General features: G+C 43.9%; 1 protein-coding gene across 1 annotated transcript in view; it reads right to left on the minus strand.

Annotated features, from left to right (window-relative positions):
• psmd13 (proteasome 26S subunit, non-ATPase 13) overlaps positions 1-18,811 on the minus strand; it is a 29,448-nt gene extending 10,637 nt beyond the window's left edge. Inside the window, exons 1-4 of the mRNA XM_060838971.1 lie at positions 18,630-18,811; positions 18,079-18,157; positions 17,957-17,991; positions 5,605-5,660 (exon numbers count right to left, since the gene is read on the minus strand). Coding sequence (XP_060694954.1) covers positions 5,605-5,660; positions 17,957-17,991; positions 18,079-18,157; positions 18,630-18,724 — 265 coding nt within the window. The 5' untranslated portion in view covers positions 18,725-18,811. The remainder of the gene's footprint in view (positions 1-5,604; positions 5,661-17,956; positions 17,992-18,078; positions 18,158-18,629) is intronic.
• Positions 18,812-18,857: the final 46 nt, after the last annotated feature.

The raw sequence follows: 18,857 nt of genomic DNA on the forward strand, positions 1-18,857 counted from the left end.
CACCTTCTTCAATCCTCCAAGGTCTTTGCATTCCTCTAATTCTAGTTTGAGTATTCCTCATCAAGGGATGAGCATTCCCTCATCCCCAGAGGCTCATTTCTGATGAAGGGCTTCTGCCCGAAATGTCGAGTTTTCCTGCTCCTCGGATGCTGCCTGACCTGCTGTGCTTTTCTAATCTTGACTATCCCTCACTTTAACTGAGCAGGAGCAGACACAGGACTGCTGAGTAAGTGAGGCTTTATATTTGGGTGACTGCTTTACCTGAAACACTACTCAGGTAGCGTCTCCCACCGATTCGCCTCCTCTAACCAAAGTAAAAAAATTTATGCATCAATCGATAAGTTTTTTTTGTGTTTTTCAGTAATATTGCTGGGAATTTAGAATAGTGGGACTGGAGGTTAGGGCAGTTGAATATTCCTCCTACAGAATGTGGGAGGTAAGAGTCACCAGTAGTGTCCCTGCTGACTGCATCTTTGGGAAGTGCACCCAACTCCTGCTCCTCAAAAACTGGAGACTAGGAAACTGGAGCTGGAGCCGGATGAACTTCGGATCATTCAAGATGCAGAGGGGGTTATTGAGAGGAGTTACAGGGAGGTCATCACACTCAGGTAAAAGCAGCTAGCTGGGTTACCGTCAGGGGACGGAAAGGGAACCGGCAGGCAGTGCAGGGATCCCAGTTTTGGATACTGTTGGCACGGGGACGACTTACCAGGGATAAGGAATGGGGCACAGGTCTCTGGCACAGATTTGCCCCTGTTGCTCAGAAGGAAGGGGGGGGGGCAAGAGGAGCAGTGCATTAGTCATTGGGGACTCTATAGTTAGGGGGACAGACAGGAGGTTCTATGGGAATGAGAGAGACTCACGTTTGGTGTGTTGCCTCCTAGGTGCTAGGGTTTGTGATGTCTCTGATCGTGTTTTTTGGGTTCCTTGTGGAGGAGGGGGAGCAGCCCCAAGTTGTGGTCCACATAGGCACCAACGATATAGGAAGGAAGAGAAATGGAGATATAAAGCAGAAATTCAGGGAGCTAGGATGGAAGCTTAGAGCTAGAACAAAGTTGTTATCTCTGCTTCAATCCTTGTGCCACGTGCTAGCAAAACGAGAAATAGGGAGAGGGGAGTCGAACACGTGGCTACAGGTATGGTGCAGGATGGAGGGTTTTGGATTCCTGTACAACTGGGGCACTTTCTGGGATAGGTGGGACTTCTACAAACAGGATGGTCTTCACCTGAACCAGAGGGGTACCAATATGCCAGGGGCAAATTTGCTAATGCTCTTCGGGTGGGTTTAAACTAAATTCAGATGGAATGGGAACCGAAACTGTAGTTTGAGCACACAGGAGGATGAGAGCAGTGAAGTCAGAACTAAGATTTCAAGATCACAAGAAGGCACCGGCAGGCAAGAAGTTGGTTTGAAGTCTGTCTACTTCAACGCCAGGAGCTTCCGGAATCAAGTGGGTGAACTTGCAGCATGGGTTGGACCTGGAATTTTGATGTTGTGGCCATTTCAGAGACATAGATAGAGCAGGGAGTGGAATGATTATTGCAAGTTCTGGGATTTAGATATTTCAGTAAGAACAGAGAAAATGGTAAAAGACAGGGTGGTGAGCCACTGCTAGTCAAGGACAATACTGCGGTTGCAGAAAGGAAGTTTGAGGACTCCTCTAATGAGATTAGATACAGGAAAAGAGAGGTTACCCTGCTGTGAGTTTTGTATAGGCCTCCAAATAGATCCAAAGATGTAGAGAGTAGGATAGCAAAGATGATCATCGAGATGAGCGAGAGTGACAGGGTGGTTGCTATTGGGACTTCAACTTTCCAAATATTGATTGGGAATACTACAGTTCAAGTACTTTAGATGGGTCAGTTTGTGTCCAACGTGTGCTGGAGGGTTTCCTAACAGTATGTAGGACAGGCCAACAAGAGGAGAGGCCACATTATATTTGGTACTAGGTAATGAACCCGGCCAGGGAGAGATTTAGAGGTAGGTGAGCACTTTGGTGATAGTGACCACAATTTGTTTATGTTTACTAGGGATGGAAAGGGATACGTATATACCACAGGGCAAGTGTTATTGGTTTGGGGGGGGGGCGCGAGGGAAGCAGTTACGATGCAATTCAGCAAGATTTAGGATGCACAGGATGGGCAAGAAAACTGCAGGGGATGGGCAGAGTTGAAATGTAGAGCTTATTCAAGGACCAGCTACTGTGGGTCCTTGACAAGTATGTACCGGTCAGGCAGGGAAGTAGTTGTTGAGCGCGGGAGCAGAGGTTTAGTAAGCGAGTTGAAGCTCTTGTCAAGAGGAAAAAGGTGGATTATGTTCGGATGAGATGTGATGGCTCCATTAGGGGGCTTGAGAATTAAAAGTTAGCCAGGAAAGACCCAAAAAGAGAGCTAGGAGGGGGCATGAAGTCATTGGTGGATAGGATCAAGGAAAACTCCAAGGCTTTCTTAAGCTATATCAGGAATAAAAGAATGACTAAAGTAAGATTAGGCCCCATCAAGTATAGTAGTAGGAAGCTGTGCATCGAGTCAGAGGAGATAGGGGGAGCATTAAATGAATACTTTTCATCAATATTCACACGAGTAAAAGACATGGTCGAGGACAATACCGAGATGCAGGCTACTAGACTGGATGGATTGAGGTACATAAGGTGGCGTTAGCAAGTCTGGAAAGTGTAGAAATAGGTAAGTCCGCTGGACTGGATGTGATTTATCCTAGGATTCACTTGGAAGCCAGGGAGGAGATTGAAGAGCTTTTGGCCTTTACCTTTATGTCATTGTCTACAGGAATAGTACCAGAAGATTGGAGGATAGTAAATGCTGTTCCCTTGTTCAAGAATAGGAGAAGAGACAACCCTGGAAATTATAGACCAGTGAGCCTTACTTCAGTTTTGTGTAAAGTATTGGAAAGGGTTATAAGAGATAGGGTTTATAATCATCTGGAGATGAATAATTTGATTAGGGATAGTCAACACAATTTTGTTAAGGGTAGGTTGTGCCTCACAAACCCTATTGAGTTCTATGGAAAGGTGACCAAACAGATGGATGAAGATAAAGCAGTTGATGTGGTGTATATGGATTTCAGTAAGGCGTTTGATAAGGTTCCCCATGGTAAGCTATTGCACAAAATACAAAGGCATGGGATTAAGGGTGATTTAGCAGTTTGGATCAGAAATTGGATGACTGAAAGACGACAGAGTGGTGGCTGATGGGAAATATTCACCCCAGAGTTCAGTTACTAGTAGGGTACCACAAGGATCTGTTTTGGGTCCACTGTTGTTTGTCATTTATATGAATGACCTGGAAGAGGGCATAGGTGGATGGGTTAGTAAATTTGCAGATGACACGAAGGTCAGTAGAACTGTGGATAGTGATGAAGGAGGTTGTAGGTTACAAGGAGACATAGATAAGCTGCAGTGCTGGCAAATAGAGTTTAATGCGGAAAAGACTGAGGTGATTCATTTCGGAAGGAGTAACAGGAATGCAGAGTACTGCGCTAATGGTAAGATTCTTGATAGTGTAGATGTGCGGAGAGATCTTGGAGAGTTTTGAGAAGATTTGGAGCTCAGGTTGAGGTTCTGGGTATAGGTTTGCTCGCTGAGCTGGAAGGTTCATTTCCAGACGTTTCATCACCTTACTAGGTAACATCTTCAGTGGGCCTCCAGGCAAAGCACGGTTGATGATTGCTGCTTTCTATTTGTATGCTTAGGTTTCTTTGGGGTGGTGATGTCATTTCCGGTTCTTTTTCTCAGCGGGTGGTAAATGGGGCCTAACTCAATGTGCTTGTTGATAGAGTTCCGGTTGGAATGCCATGCTCCTAGGAATTCTCGTGCATGTCTGTTTGGCTTGTCCTAGGATGGATGTGTTGACCCAGTCGAAGTTGTGTCCTTCCTAACAGATAAGGAAGGATACCACTTCGACTGGGACAATATATCCATCCTAGGACAAGTCAAACAGAGACACGCATGAGAATTCCTAGAAGCATGGCGTTCCAAACGGAACTCTATCCACAAACACATCGAGTTAGACCCCATCTATCACTCCTTCAGAAAATGAACAGGAAATGACATCACCATCCCAAAGAAACCCAAACATAAATAGAAAGCAGGAATCACCCAAAGGCCTACTGAATGTTATCTAGTAGGGTGCCGAAACGTGTGGAAATGAACCTTCCAGCTCAGCGAACAAACCTACATCCAGATCTCGGCGCCCAAGTACATAGATCCTTGAAAGTTGCCACCTAGGTTGATAGGATTATTAAGGCAGCATATGGGGTGTTAGCTTTTATTGGTAGAGGGATTCAGTTTCAGATCCATGAGATCATGCTGCAACTATACAAATGTGGCTGCACCAGAGTTTGGAGTAGTGCGTGTAATTCTGGTCAATGCATTATAGAAAGGATGTGGAAGCTTTGGAAAGGATTCAGAGGAGATTTATTAGGATGTTGCCTGGTATGGAGGGACGGTCTTATGAGAAAAGGCTGAGGAACTTGAGGCTGTTTTCATTAGAGAGAAGAAGGTTGAGAGTTGATTTAATTGAGACATTAAAAGATAATCGGAGAGTTAGGTAGGTTGGATAGTGAGAGCATTTTTCCTCAGATGGCGATGACTAGCATGAGGGGACATAGCTTTAAATTGAAGGGTGATAGATATTGGACTGATATCAAAAATGGTTTCTTCACTCACGAGTAGCAGGGACATGGAACATCCTGCCTGCAACAGTAGTCAACTTGCCAATGTTAAAGGCATTTAAATGGTCATTGGATAGGTGCATGGATGGCAATTGAATAGAGTACATTAGATGGGCCGACCTGTGGAACCATTGAGGGCCGAAGGGCCTGTACTACACTATAACGTTCTAATTGCTCAACCATTTACAGTACCGCCTTCAGTTGGGTGTTCCCAAGCTCTCCCTCGTTCTCATTGTTTTAGATGCTTCTTGAAATATACCACTTTAGCAAAACATTTGGCCATGTCTTCTAATATCTTATATTGTTCTGTCAAATTTTGCTTTGCAATGCTCATGTGAAGCATTTTGGGACGTTCTATTATATTAAAGGTAAATTCAAGTTATTATTGTAAAAGTTGGACATAGAAGTTGCTAGTCAGGTAACCACCCCTGGACCATTCCATCTCAGAAAGGAAATATTGACCTTGAAGGGGATGCAGCACAACGATACTAGGGCTAACGGGGATTAAGTTATAAAAATAGATTGGATTAATTATTTTTTTCTTCATGTTAGCAGGTTGAGGGATGATCTAACGGAGTTGATGATTAGGGAAATTGATAGGGCATCAACTATTTCTTCTAAAAAGTGTCCAGAATAAGGGGATATAATCTTCAAGTTACAGTCAGGCATCACAGGGCGAGGTCACAAAAAGAATGGTGAAAATATGGAACTCTTTCCCCAAAAACAGGCTGAGGATCAATTGAAGCCTTCAAAAGGCAGATTGATGGAAGTTTTGAGCAAGAATATCAAAAAATGGGGAGCAAAGGGAAAGATGGAATTAGGGCTCAGATCAGCCATGATTAACTGAATGATAGAATAGGTTCAGAAGGCTGAATGGCCTTCCCTTGAGCCTATGCTGGGGAGAACAGACTCACCTGTCATTTGCCGCACAACATGTAGAACAATCTCCACAAGAGACAGAGGGTTAATCCTGTAACAATATGTTGTAAAAGGGTTTAATCTAAAGAGGTTTGCTTTAAAATAGCAACAGAATTTAAATAAAACGTGCTTCTTTTCCAATACAACTCTACTTCCCTGCCACTGCCAGTCCCCAAAATCAAAAAGTTACCCTTAAAACAATAGACATTCCAGCTGGAAATTTCAAAATATTTGAGAAGTTATTATTTGCAATTTCCTGATAAAAAATTCTTGAGCGTTCTGAGCACATTATCAATCTCATTGTCGAGCCAATTGGGTGGCTTCTAATTCAGTATCTCAAATGTTAACACTAGTTTTTCACACTTAAAATGCAGTAAAACCGTGAGCGTTGTTTGCCACTAACAGGATGCTGCTATCAAACCAAAACGAAGTTCTGCCTATTACACAGATGAGTAATGGGGTATATGAATTTCTGGACGAATGTAATCCCAGGTATACAGGCTGCACACCTCAAAAACCAGTCATTTGTGTCAAATAGACTTTTGCTTCAGCTATTTTTGACAAGATATTGACACTATCTGACTCTTACAAATCTCAAGATCATTTGACATTAAATGGAATTCTGCAACTCAACTTTTGTTGGGTAATTTGGAGGATGCAACGAAGTATGCTCACAGTCAATTTACAATTTAATCAAGTTTGCAATGTGGCATACTTATGTTTGTTGAAAGCTACATATATTAACACATAGAAGAGTCTCTTTGAAGAGAGAAAGAACACATGCAATGTGCTGATTCAACCTGCAGAGATATTTGTATCATCGAAAGTCACAGGTGAGGTGCCAGAAGACTGGAGGTTGGCTAACGTGGTACCATTATTTAACAAAGGTGATAAGGACAAGCCAGGGAACGATAGACCAGTGAGCCTGACATCAGTGGTGGACATGTTAGAGAGAATCCTGAGGGACAGGATTTACATATATTTGGAAAGGCAAGAACTGATTAGGGATAGATAACATGGCTTTGTGCGTGGGAAATCATGACTCTCAAACTTGATTGAGTTTTTTGAAAAAGTAACAAAGAGGATTAATGAGGACAGAGCAGTAAACATGATCTATACAGACTTCAGTAAGGCTTTCAACAAGGCAGACTGGTTAGCAAGGTCAGATCTCATGGAATACAGGGAGAACTAGCCACCTGGATGCAGAACTGGCTCAAATGATACAAAAATTGGACAGAGAAGAAGGTTACCTCAGATTACAACAGGATCTTGATCAGATGGGCCAATGGGCTGAGAAGTGGCAGCTGGAGTTTAATTCAGATAAATAAGAGGTGTTGCATTTTGGGAAAAGCAAGTTTTAGCAGGACATATACACTTAATGGTAAGTTCCTAGGGAGTGTTGCTGAACAAAGTTCATAGCTCCTTGAAAGTAGAGTCGCAGGTAGGTAGGATTGTGAAGGCAGTGTTCAGTATGCTTTCCTCCACTGGTCAGAGTATCGAGTATCAGAGTTGCAGCTGTACGGGACGATGGTTCAGTCACTTTTGGAATATTGCGTGCAATTCCGGTGTCCTTATCGGAAGGATGTTGTGAAACTTGAAATGGGTTCAGAAAATTTTTACAAGGATGTTGCCAGGATTGGAGGATTTGAGCTTTAAGTGATGCCAAGTAGGCTGGGGCTGTTTTCCCTGAAGCAAAGGCTTAGATTAGAATACTGACAGTGTGGAAACAGGCCCTTCGGCCCAACAAGTCCACACTAACTCTCTGAAGAGCAACCCATCCAGACCCATTCTCCTACATCTACCACTACGGGCAATTTAGCATGGCAAATTCACCTAACCTGCACATTTTTGGACTGTGGAAGGAAACCGGAGCACCCGGAGGAAACCCACACGGACATGGGGAGAATGTGCAAACTCCACACAGACAGTTGCCTGAGGCGGGAATTGAACCCGGGTCTCTGGCGCTGTGAGGCAGCAGTGCTAACCACTGTGCCACCATGCCACCCATCACGGCTGAGGGGTGACCTCAGAAGTTTATAAAATCATGAGGGGCATGGATAGGATAAATAGAGAGAGTCTCCTCCCTGGGCTGGGGAGTCCAGAACTGAAAGGGAAAGATATAAAAGGGACCTAAGGGGCATGGTTTTCATGCAGTGGGTGGTGCATGGATGGAATGAGCTGCCAGAGGAAGTGGTGGAGGCTGGTACAATTGCAACATTTAAAAGGCATCTGGATGGGTATATGAATAGGAAGGATTTAGAAGGATATGGGCCAAGTGCTGGCAAATGGGACTAGATTAGGTTGGGATATCTGATCGGCATGGATGAGTTGGGCTGAAGGGTCTGTTTCCGTGCTGTACATCTCTGTGACTCTGTAACTAAAACATGTGACAGACATTCACTGGTTGATTTCTTATGGCTTTAACAGAGTTAACCTACCCAAAAATTTTAACAAAGCCTGACAGCCAAATGTCATGCATCATTAATTGGTACTTTCACGATGACAATCTCGACATCAGAGTCCACGAATGCTGCCAGACCTGCTGACATTTTCCAGCACCATTTTGATTTCTTACCTTTGACATGTGCAGTATTTCACTTTGAGCATATTAAAAAGTGCTCAGAAGAGATAGAGAAAGAAAAAGAGGGAGTGGGGTGCCATTACTGATGACTCAAGTAAACGTACAGCTAGAAAGCACTAAATCCATTTTAGAGTTGAAAGCAAGTATGACACACTATTGGAAATATTCTATAGCCATCTAAACATTGGGACCAATGGACAGCTCTCAAACAGCCTCAATCCCTGCAATTGTCTAACAGTAATGAGATTTTACAAACCGTGAGGAGGCATATGAGGAATGTATGGAGGTTGAATGACGTTGCAAAAACATCATGACAGCCATTCAAATGAGGGAAGGATACAACAATATAGTAGTAGAGTGCAACAGTATAATTCGAGATCAATACTGTTCTCTACAGCCATGAACATGATGCTTATAGGCTGTTTAGAATGCCTGATGCCAGGACTAAAGATGTTTCGTCAAGGCTAGAGAGGAATTTCAAGTGGGTTGGGAGGGCAGAAGTTGCCATTCGTGTTAGCCCTGTCAGCATCATTCAGACTGAAAAAGTTCTGCTGAAAGGTTTTGTTCATTTAGGAGCGGCACTAAAATGCAGAACCTCTAAGAAGATAATGTCAGCAGCATCAAATGCATGACTGCAAAAATAGGTGTGGGAGGAATAGGTTTCAATTCACGGGGCACTGGCACGAGTACTGGGGTAGAGGGAAACTTTCGGTTCAACAGACTTCACTCAAACCATGCGGAGACTGGTTTCATGGTACACTAAATAACTAGGGCTGTAAAGAGGGCTTTAAACATAATTACAGTAGGTGCATGTGGTGGTGGTGGTGACGGGGTTGGGGAAAGGCGACATGCAGGCTCGCAAAGCCAAGGACATGGGCAGCATTGCTGGGCAATGAGTTTGACAATGATACCCAGAATGGGAAAGGAAGGGACAGAGTATACAAGCACAAATAAACAAACAGCAGCCAGTAGGGACACAGTAGGAACAAAAGGTAAAAAAGGGCAAAATTAATGGCTTTCCTTCAATGCACGTAATCTTCAAAACAAAAATTAATTAATTAACGGCTTAGAGATTAATGGGTAAAAACTATAATTGTTACTGGAGAAACAATACTAAAGGGTCTAAAGGCTGATAAGTCTTGATGGGTTGCATCCTAGAATTTTGAAGGCTTTGCAAAAAGTAGTTACGATGTCAGATTTTCATCCTGTCTTCAACTTTGTTGCCCTCACCAGAAGCAACATTCAAATGAACACCCAATTTTTTGTTACAGCTTTCCCCAACCTTTGGTTCCCTTTCATAAACTAAATCCACACTTGTTTAACTGAAACGCTTTCATTTGTTCATGAGCTCCGCCCATACTTGGCTCATTGATGCTTAACAAAAAAAGCAGTTCATGGTAAAGTAATTTCAATGGTGGTTTACTACTACCTTCCGCTTCCATTAGAGTTAGCTCTCTTCCGATTTAGAAGTTTACTTTAAATAGTTCTTTGTTCTTCATTTTTACAGCAACTGATCGTGCTGCCTCCAATTCCTTTTCTCCTTAAAAGATTTGAATGTGTTGTTGCCTCCCAAATCAATGAGTCAGTCTTACAATTCCATATTTGAATTTGCTGAACTACAGTGCCATGACACTAACAGCTCAGTCACAAATGACATTTTATTTGATTCTGGCAAACGCAATAACTTTCCTTGTTGAAATGATTTGAAGCCTTTACTATAGTTGACCATAGAATCTTCCAAACAGTGTTCAGCTGGGTAGGACTGCTCAATCTTCGATCAATTCTTACCTACCTAATCACAGTCACAGCATTACTTGCAATAACTTCTCTTCCTGCTCCTGTACTGTTTGCCTCTTTCCTGTTTCTCACCATAAGTCACCCCTCAGCAACATTATCTGACAGCACAGTGTAAATTTTCACCAGTATAATTTTGACACCCAGCTCTACTTTTCCCATCATCTCACTTAACTGCTGCATTATTAAGAAATTAAATCAGACTTTCTATCTGGAATTCTGTCCTGGATGAGCAAACATTTCCTCCAAAAAACATGGAGACATCCAAAGCCAAAGCTTTCAGTCCCAAGTCTGATCTCCATTCCTTGGATACCAACTCCATTCGTGTCCCTGGAAACAACCATTACACCAGTCTGTTCGCCACATTGTCATATTTGATCCCAAGAGGAGCTACAAATTTCATGTTACACAGGTCCTCTTCGTGATACTATGAACAACACCTGTCCTTGTCACAGCGGTTTCTACAGATGAACTAAGTCATGCTTTCACTGCCGCCAGACCCAGGTTCCAGTGCAATTCCAGTTGGTCATCCAGGAGAAAGTGAGGACTGCAGATGCTGGAGATCAGAGCTGAAAATGTGTTGCTGAAAAGCGCAGCAGGTCAGGCAGCATCCAAGGAGCAGGAAAATCGACGTTTCGGGCATGAGCCCTGAATTCCTGAAGGAGGGCTCATGCCCAAAACGTCGTTTCTCCTGCTCCTTGGATGCTACCTGACCTGCTGCGCTTTTCCAGCAACACATTTTCAGCTGGTCTCCCAGTCTACACTCTGTAAAACTGATGTCATGTCTTAACTCATAGCAAGTCCTGCTTTCCATTGAACACCTGATCTTGCTGATCTATTATAGCAACTAATCAAGGAACATATTTTTTCCGCACTCTTGCTATTGAATCTGCCTTCTCAACTCTAATCTCTTCCAGCCTCACTGCCCTCCAGTCTTGATTTTGCCACCATTTGTGGCAATGCCTAGGAACCAAGACCTGGAATGCCACGTGATACCTTTCTGCCTTACCTCTTAATATTCCTCCTTTCAGGTGCACCTTAAAAACACTCTCATTGACCAGCCTATAAACCGACTGACTCCCACAGCTACCTGGACTACACCTCCTCCCACCCTGCCCCCTGTAAAAACGCCATCCCATATTCCCAATTCCTTCGCCTCCGCCGCATCTGCTCCCAGGAGGACCAGTTCCAATACCGTACAGCCCAGATGGCCTCCTTCTTCAAGGACCGCAGATTCCCCCCAGACGTGATCGATGATGCCCTCCACCGCATCTCCTCCACTTCCCGCTCCTCCAACCGCCACCAAGACAGAACCCCACTGGTTCTCACCTACCACCCCACCAATCTCCGTATACAGCGTATCATCCGCCGTCATTTCCGTCAACTCCAAACGGACCCCACCACCAGGGATATATTTCTCTCCCCTCCCCTATCAGCGTTCCGCAAAGACCACTCCCTTCGTGACTCCCTCGTCAGGTCCACACCCCCCACCAACCCAACCTCCACTCCCGGCACCTTCCCCTGCAACCGCAGGAAATGTAAAACTTGCGCCCACACCTCCTCCCTCACTTCTCTCCAAAGCCCCAAGGATCCTTCCATATCCGCCACAAATTCACCTGCACCTCCACACACATCATTTATTGCATCCGCTGCACCCGATGTGGCCTCCTCTATATTGGGGAGCCAGGCCGCCTACTTGCGGAACGCTTCAGGGAACACCTCTGGGACGCCCGGACCAACCAACCCAACCACCCCGTGGCTCAACACTTTAACTCTCCCTCCCACTCCACCGAGGACATGCAGGTCCTTGGACTCCTCCATCGGCAGAACATAACAACACGATGGTTGAAGGAAGAGCGCCTCATCTTCCGCCTGGGAACCCTCCAACCACAAGGGATGAACTCAGATTTCTCCAGTTTCCTCATTTCCCCTCCCCCCACCTTTTCTCAGTCGGTTCCCTCAACTCAGCACCGCCCTCCTAACCTGCAATCTTCTTCCTGACCTCTCCGCCCCCACCCCACTCCAGCCTATCACCCTCACCTTGACCTCCTTCCACCTATCACATCTCCATCGCCCCTCCCCCAAGTCCCTCCTCCCTACCTTTTATCTTAGCCTGCCTGGCACACTCTCCTCATTCCTGGCCCGAAACGTCGAATTTCCTGTTCTTTCCTGTTCTTTGACCTGCTGTGCTTTAGCCAGCAACACATTTTCAGCTCTGATCTCCAGCATCTGCAGACCTCACTTTTTACTCCAAGATTTTGGTCACCTGAGCTATTGCTCCTTCTAAGGCTCTTTTCCATACCTGGTTTTATAATGTTCCTGTAAAGTACTTTGGCATGTTTCATTACATTAAAAATACAACATAAGTGCAATTTGTTGCAAAGGCAGGATATACTTGAAAGGTTGACTAAGCTTAAGAGAAAATGTTGCCTAGTCCAAATGCCTTGCGTAATGGGTGATAAAAGGAATTAGATGCAGAGACAAAGGGCTTCCCATGATATTCTAATCTTTCCTAGACTGGAAAGGGAGGTGCCTGTGGTCTCGAGTGTGACAATGCAGAATATTTAAATATTGCTATCAGTGTGCACCTACAGATTGGTCTATTTAGTATCAGGGGACACAAAGTTAGAATCAATAGGGTAAACAAAAAGAGAGGTTTGAGTTAATTAAGGAGAGCCAACAAATTTGTGAAAGGTAAATCTTCATTGATCAAGCTGAACTTTCTTAAGAACCAACAGGAGGTTGAATGGAATAAAATGAATCCAGTCAATATGGATATCAAAACAGGTCAAAAACTCTTTCCCCAATGAAACCTACTTAATAGACCTGAGGATCAGTGAATAGGAGGGCTAGGGTCAACTCATTACATGCATGTTCCTGAGGGCCTGACTAATACAATGGGAACACACTCCTGTAAAATGCCCAAGACAGCCAGTGGAATTTAAATTCAATTAAATAATTAATTAAATTAACTTAAATAAAGGACAAGCTTGTCTTAAAAAAAACAGAAAGGTGACCATGAATCTTTTAGATTACTGTAAAAGCCCATCCGATTCAATGTCCTTTTGGGAAGGACATGTGCCACCCTTTCCCAATCAGACCTACATGACTCCAAAACCACTGATGCATCAGTCTCAAGTCAAGCAAACCATTCTACAGTATCAAATTATTAGAGAAAAATGAAAAGGAATACAACTGGATAGACAACCTGGTAATGGAAATGACAAAGCTCACTCAACCCAGTTAATCGTGCAATGTCCTCATTAATAATAGAAGACTTGTATTAAAATGTCCCACAGACTAATCAAGCAACAACTTGATATGGTAATAATCACCTGATCATAACCCAGACAATAACCCAGATTCCACCACACCATTCCTGGGTATGCCAGCAGACTGACTCATTAGATATCAAGAGTGGGGCGCTGGAAGAGCACCGGTCAGGCAGCATCAGAAGCAGGAGAATCGATGTTTTGGGCAGACACTCTTCTGTCCAAAATGTCGACTCTCCTGTTCCTCGGATACTGCCTGACCTGCTGTGCTTTTCCAGCACCCCCTTTTCGATCCCAGCATCTGTAGTCCTCACTTTCTCCCAGACTCATTAGATGTGCCAAGATAATTGAACATAGTCAGATGGGAATTACCTGGGAATGTTGCAATATTAACCCAAGATCCCATAAGCTGTCATTGTAGCAAACAAACCATAGGGAAGAAAACCTCCTGATTACTGCCAACTGCCCTTCCTCAACTGATGAATCAATAACCCTCCACATCGACCATAACTTAGAAATAGTACTGATGGTAGGAAGGGCACAGGAAGTAATCTGGATCTACACTATCCATCACCAACAATTGCTCAGTGGCACTGCTAGTGATTGAACTGGTTAAATCCTACAAGGCATAGTTGCCAGACTGGTCCAGATGATGAGGGGATCCAATATAGGAAAAATCTGGTTTGACTTTGTCATCAATCCATGTGTCTCAAATGCATGCAATCCACAGCAGCATTGGCACAAATGACCATTACACATCTATTATAGAGTCATAGAGATGTACAGCATGGAAACAGACCCTTCGGTCCAACCTGACCATGCCGACCAGATATCCCAACCCAATCTAGTCCCACCTGCCAGCACCCGGCACATATCCCTCCAAACCTTTCCTATTCATAAACCCATCCAAACGCAAATTGTACCAGCCTCCACCACTTCCTCTGGCAACTCATTCCATACACGTACAACCTCTGCGTAAAAAAGTTGCCCGTTGGGTCTCTTTTATATCTTTCCCCTCTCACCCTAAACCTATGGCCTCTAGTTCTGGACTCCCCCACCCCAGGGAAAAGACTTAGTCTATTTATCCTATCTATGCCCTTCATAATTTTGTAAACCTCTATAAGGTCACCCCTCAGCCTCTGACATTCCAGGGAAAACAGCCCCAGCCTGTTCACTCTCCCTGTAGCTCAGATCCTCCAACCCTGGCAACATCCTTGTAAATCTTTTCTGAACCCTTTCAAGTTTCACAACATCTTTCCGATAGGAAGGAGACCAGAATTGCATGCAATATTCCAACAGTGGCCTAACCAATGTCCTGTACCACCGTAACATGACCTCCCAACTCCTGTACTCAATACTCTGACCAATAAAGGAAAGCATACCAAACGCCTTCTTCACTATCCTATCTACCTGTGACCCCACTTTCAAGGAGCTATGAATTGTTAAGACAGTTTATCTTCATGCTCAGTAAGCCCTCCATCATGCTTGTGGCACCACCACTGTCCTAAGGAGGGACAGATTCAGAAGTAGATTTCAGAATTGTTATCCAGCAGTTACTGTAAGTCATCAGTAGCAGAATTGCATCCAGACAATTGGAAACTCGTGACCCAGCATTTGTTTTACTCCTTTTGGTTGGGGGTCATGTTCAGCATGGACTGAAGGGTCTGTTGCTGAGTTGTTTGACTGTACATTGGGGGTTCAATTCTGGTGCAATGGGAAGTGCAGGAGCAGGTGCAAGCATACCAAAGAGTACTGATCTGAAGTTACATTATAGGATTACATGCATGTTAAATAACAGAAACAATTGAGCTAAGCAATCCCCACAACAATAGAAGAGATCAAGGCTCTGCATTCCCACTACATCACAGCAAAAGTAGTGAACAATTCAGCAAATAACAAGAAAGAACAGGGATATATTTATGGAGTCAAGGATTGAGAAGCCCAGCACATTATAGTCATATAGCACAGAAAGAGATCCTTTTATCCAACTTATCCATGCTGACCAGATATCCTAAATTAATCTAGTCCCATTTACCAGCATTTGATCTATATCCCACTGAACCCTTCCTATTCACATACCCATCCAGACACCTTTTAAATGTTTTAATTGTAGCAGCTTCCACCAATTCTTCTGGCAGCTCATTCCATACACGCACCACCCTTTGAGTGAAAATATTGCACTTTAGGTTTCTTTTAAATCTTTCTCTTTTCACCTTGAACTTATGCCCTCGAGTTATGGATTCCCTTACCCTGGGAAAAAGATCTATTCATCCTATCCATGCCCCTTATGATTTGATAAACCATTAAAGTCATGCCTCAGCCACTGATACTCCAGGGAAAATTGCCCCAGCCTATTCAGACTCTCCCTATAGTTCAAACCCTCTAACCCTGGCAATATTTGTTAATCCTTTCTGCACCCTTTCGAGTTTAACAACACCTTTCCAACAGCAAGGAGACCTAAACTAAATGCAGTATTCCAAAAGTGGCCTAACCAATACTCTAAACAGCTGCAACATGACCGCCCAACTTCTATACTCACTGCATTGACCAATAGCTTCTTCACTACCCCATCAACCTGTGACTCCACCTTCAAGGAAATATGAACCTGCACCCCAAACTCACTGTTTGGCAATACTCCCAAGAACTCTACCATTAAATATTTAATTCCTGTTCTGATTTGCCTCATCAAAATGTAACACCTCACATTTAGAACCAGGGGTTCTTGTGGGGTAGTGATAGTGTCCCTACTGGGGAGTCCCAGGTTCAAGTCCCATTCATTCGAGGTGTGTTAAAAATAGCTCAGGAAGTTAGAAAATATCTAAGCAGCAATAACCCGCTCACTGATACTCAGTACCGATTTCAACAATGTTGGACAGTCAACTCACCTCATTATAATCTTGACCCCAAAAGTGAACAAATGAGCTGCATTCCAGAGGTGAAGTGAATAACTGCCCAAGACATCAAGGCATCATTTGACCTGGTGTGACATCAAGAAGCACTAGCAAAATTTGACAATGGGAATCCAAGGAAAATTGTTCCTTCGTCACAATTATATCTATCACAGAGGAAGATGGTTATGATTGTTGGGGAGTCAATTATCTCAATTACAGGACATCACTGTAGGAGTTCCTCAGGGTACTGTCATTGGTCCAATCATCTTCAGTTACTTCATCAATGACCTTCACTTCATCATAACATCTGATGTAAGGATTTTTGGCTGATCATTGCAAAACAATTGGTGCCTGCATGGATATTTAAATATGTAGTCCTTTACCATATGAATGAAAGCATGGATGCATGGATAACATTCAAACTTAAACTGACAAGTGCCAAGTACCAAATAATTACCAATTCCTTGTGACACTCAATTATACTTATTACTGAATCACATTATGTCAACGTCAACATGCTTGCAGTTTTCACTGACCAGAAACCGAACGACACCAACGAATATACTATCTACAAATGGTTGGAAAGTCTGCAAGTAACAACTACTGACTTGCCAAAGGCTGTCCACCATAATACAAGGCACAAATCAGGAGTGCAACTCAACTTCCTACTTGTCCGATATCAAGTCAAAACCTCAAATATTCATTCCCTCCAGAACTGGCACAGTATCAGCAGTGCATACCAGATACAAAATGTACTACAGAAACTCATGAAGTCTTCTGTTAAAAGATGTCATCACTTACTAGAAGGACCAGGGACCAAAAATTGGCTTAAGGATAGAAATAGCAAGTCAACTGTTTTTCCAGATTGGCAGAGAAGTGGTTACCCCTGGAGTCAGTCATGGGACCACTTTTTTCCAATAAATATGTGACTTAAATTGGAGTAAAATTTCACAATTTGCCAAATGATAACAAACTGAGTTGTGGTAAAGTGAGGATGAACATATTACCTACAACAGAACCTTGCCAAACAATCAGAATCAGCAGCATAATTAATGCAGAAAAAGTGATGCTTTTAGCATAAGAGATAGGTAGTAGTAATGTAAACCTTATAGCAAAATTCTGGAATGCTTAGATACAGGCGGACGTGGGGATTCAAGCATATTGATCATTTAAGGCATTTGGGAAAGTTATTTGCAAGGCATAAGCAATCTGAAATCCCATAGAGGTATTAAATTCCAAAGCAATAATTTATGCTGAATCTTTATAGAACTTTTTAGATTACAACTATATTATTGCATTCAATTGTGCCACCAGAGTTTAGGAATTAAAGGAGGCACTGAAAGGCTGCAGAAGTAATTTACTAAAATTTGCCCACAAATAAGGAACTTTTTTTCCTCTTTAGAGCAAAGTAAATGGAGAGGAGATTTAATAAAGGTCTATTATGTTGCACAATCTTAGGTAAAAAAAGACAGTGGAAACTTCTTCCTATTAGCTGTCATATCAACAATGCAGCACAGATTTACAGCTTTCAGGAACAAGTGAAGCAGGAATATGATTCTTCCAAGAAAAGCACAGCAAGTGTTTAAAAAGGGTTTGGGATTCATTGTCTCCTAACATAGTGGAAGTGGGGACAGTTAACAATTGCAAGAAAAAAAACAGACAAGTTTGCTTTACAGAGATCTGGAGATGAGTACAGAATTACCCTAGGTTAAGTTTAATAGAAAGGATGGCCTGAATAGCATCTTCCAGTGTTAATTTTTGCACAATACATTTTTAGGTTATAGATGCAATTTAAAAATGTACTTCTTACCTGTGTTCAAATTCACTAATAAAATTTTCATACAGCTGCAAACAAAAAAGTTTTATTATTTAATGCAAAGCAAACCCCAAAAGTGAATATGTTGAAAGGCATATGAAGGTTAAAACACCTACCTTGATCAGACCATCACCGGTCGCAAAGCAGGGATTTTGGACAAAGTTCTGCAGTTGAACAGTCAATTGGTGCCATAGTCTGCATTTAAAACAATTCAGGGTTACAATGGGGAAGCATCAGAAGCAGTCAGCATCAACCGACATCGTTGAGAAGTACTGATCCCCATCCTCGCACCGGGAGCCCCCCGCTCCCACCCCCACCCGGGGAGCCCCCCGCTCCCACCCCCACCCGGGGAGCCCCCTCACCCTCACCCGGGGAGCCCCCCGCTCCCACCCCCACCCGCAGGCGGGGAGCCCCTCACCCTCACCCGGGGAGGGGAGCCCCCCACCTCCCGCTTATCCCATGTCCAGAGGGAGCCGCCTTTCCCGGGAACCCCCAGTACAGTACAATGTCGCGGCCGGCAGGGCCTGAGACAGACACAGACACTCAGGCCGTGGACTGGAGAGAAGGGCCTGGGCGGTGACTCAGCGGGAGTCAGCCTGAGGACCGGGACCGGGGGTTAGTGTTAACGGGGAGGGGGTGGGGGGGAGCCTCAGCCGCAGGGTCTCACTTTTTGTTGTAAAGTTCCTCCATTTGCTGCCAGTCGGGGCCCAGTTCTCCGGCCCCGCTCTGCTGCTGCTGGAGGAAGCCGCTCACATCCCTCATGGTGCCGGCGTTGGGGAGGATACCGCTCTCTCAGGATCAGCCTCCTGCTTCAAGGCCGCGCGGCTCCAACCGGAACCGACACCGACAACTTCCGGTACCGTAAATACCACAATATAGATCCCGGCGGATACGG

Source organism: Hemiscyllium ocellatum, chromosome 18 (genome assembly GCF_020745735.1).
Source record: "Hemiscyllium ocellatum isolate sHemOce1 chromosome 18, sHemOce1.pat.X.cur, whole genome shotgun sequence".
Classification (NCBI taxonomy): Eukaryota; Metazoa; Chordata; class Chondrichthyes; order Orectolobiformes; family Hemiscylliidae; genus Hemiscyllium; species Hemiscyllium ocellatum.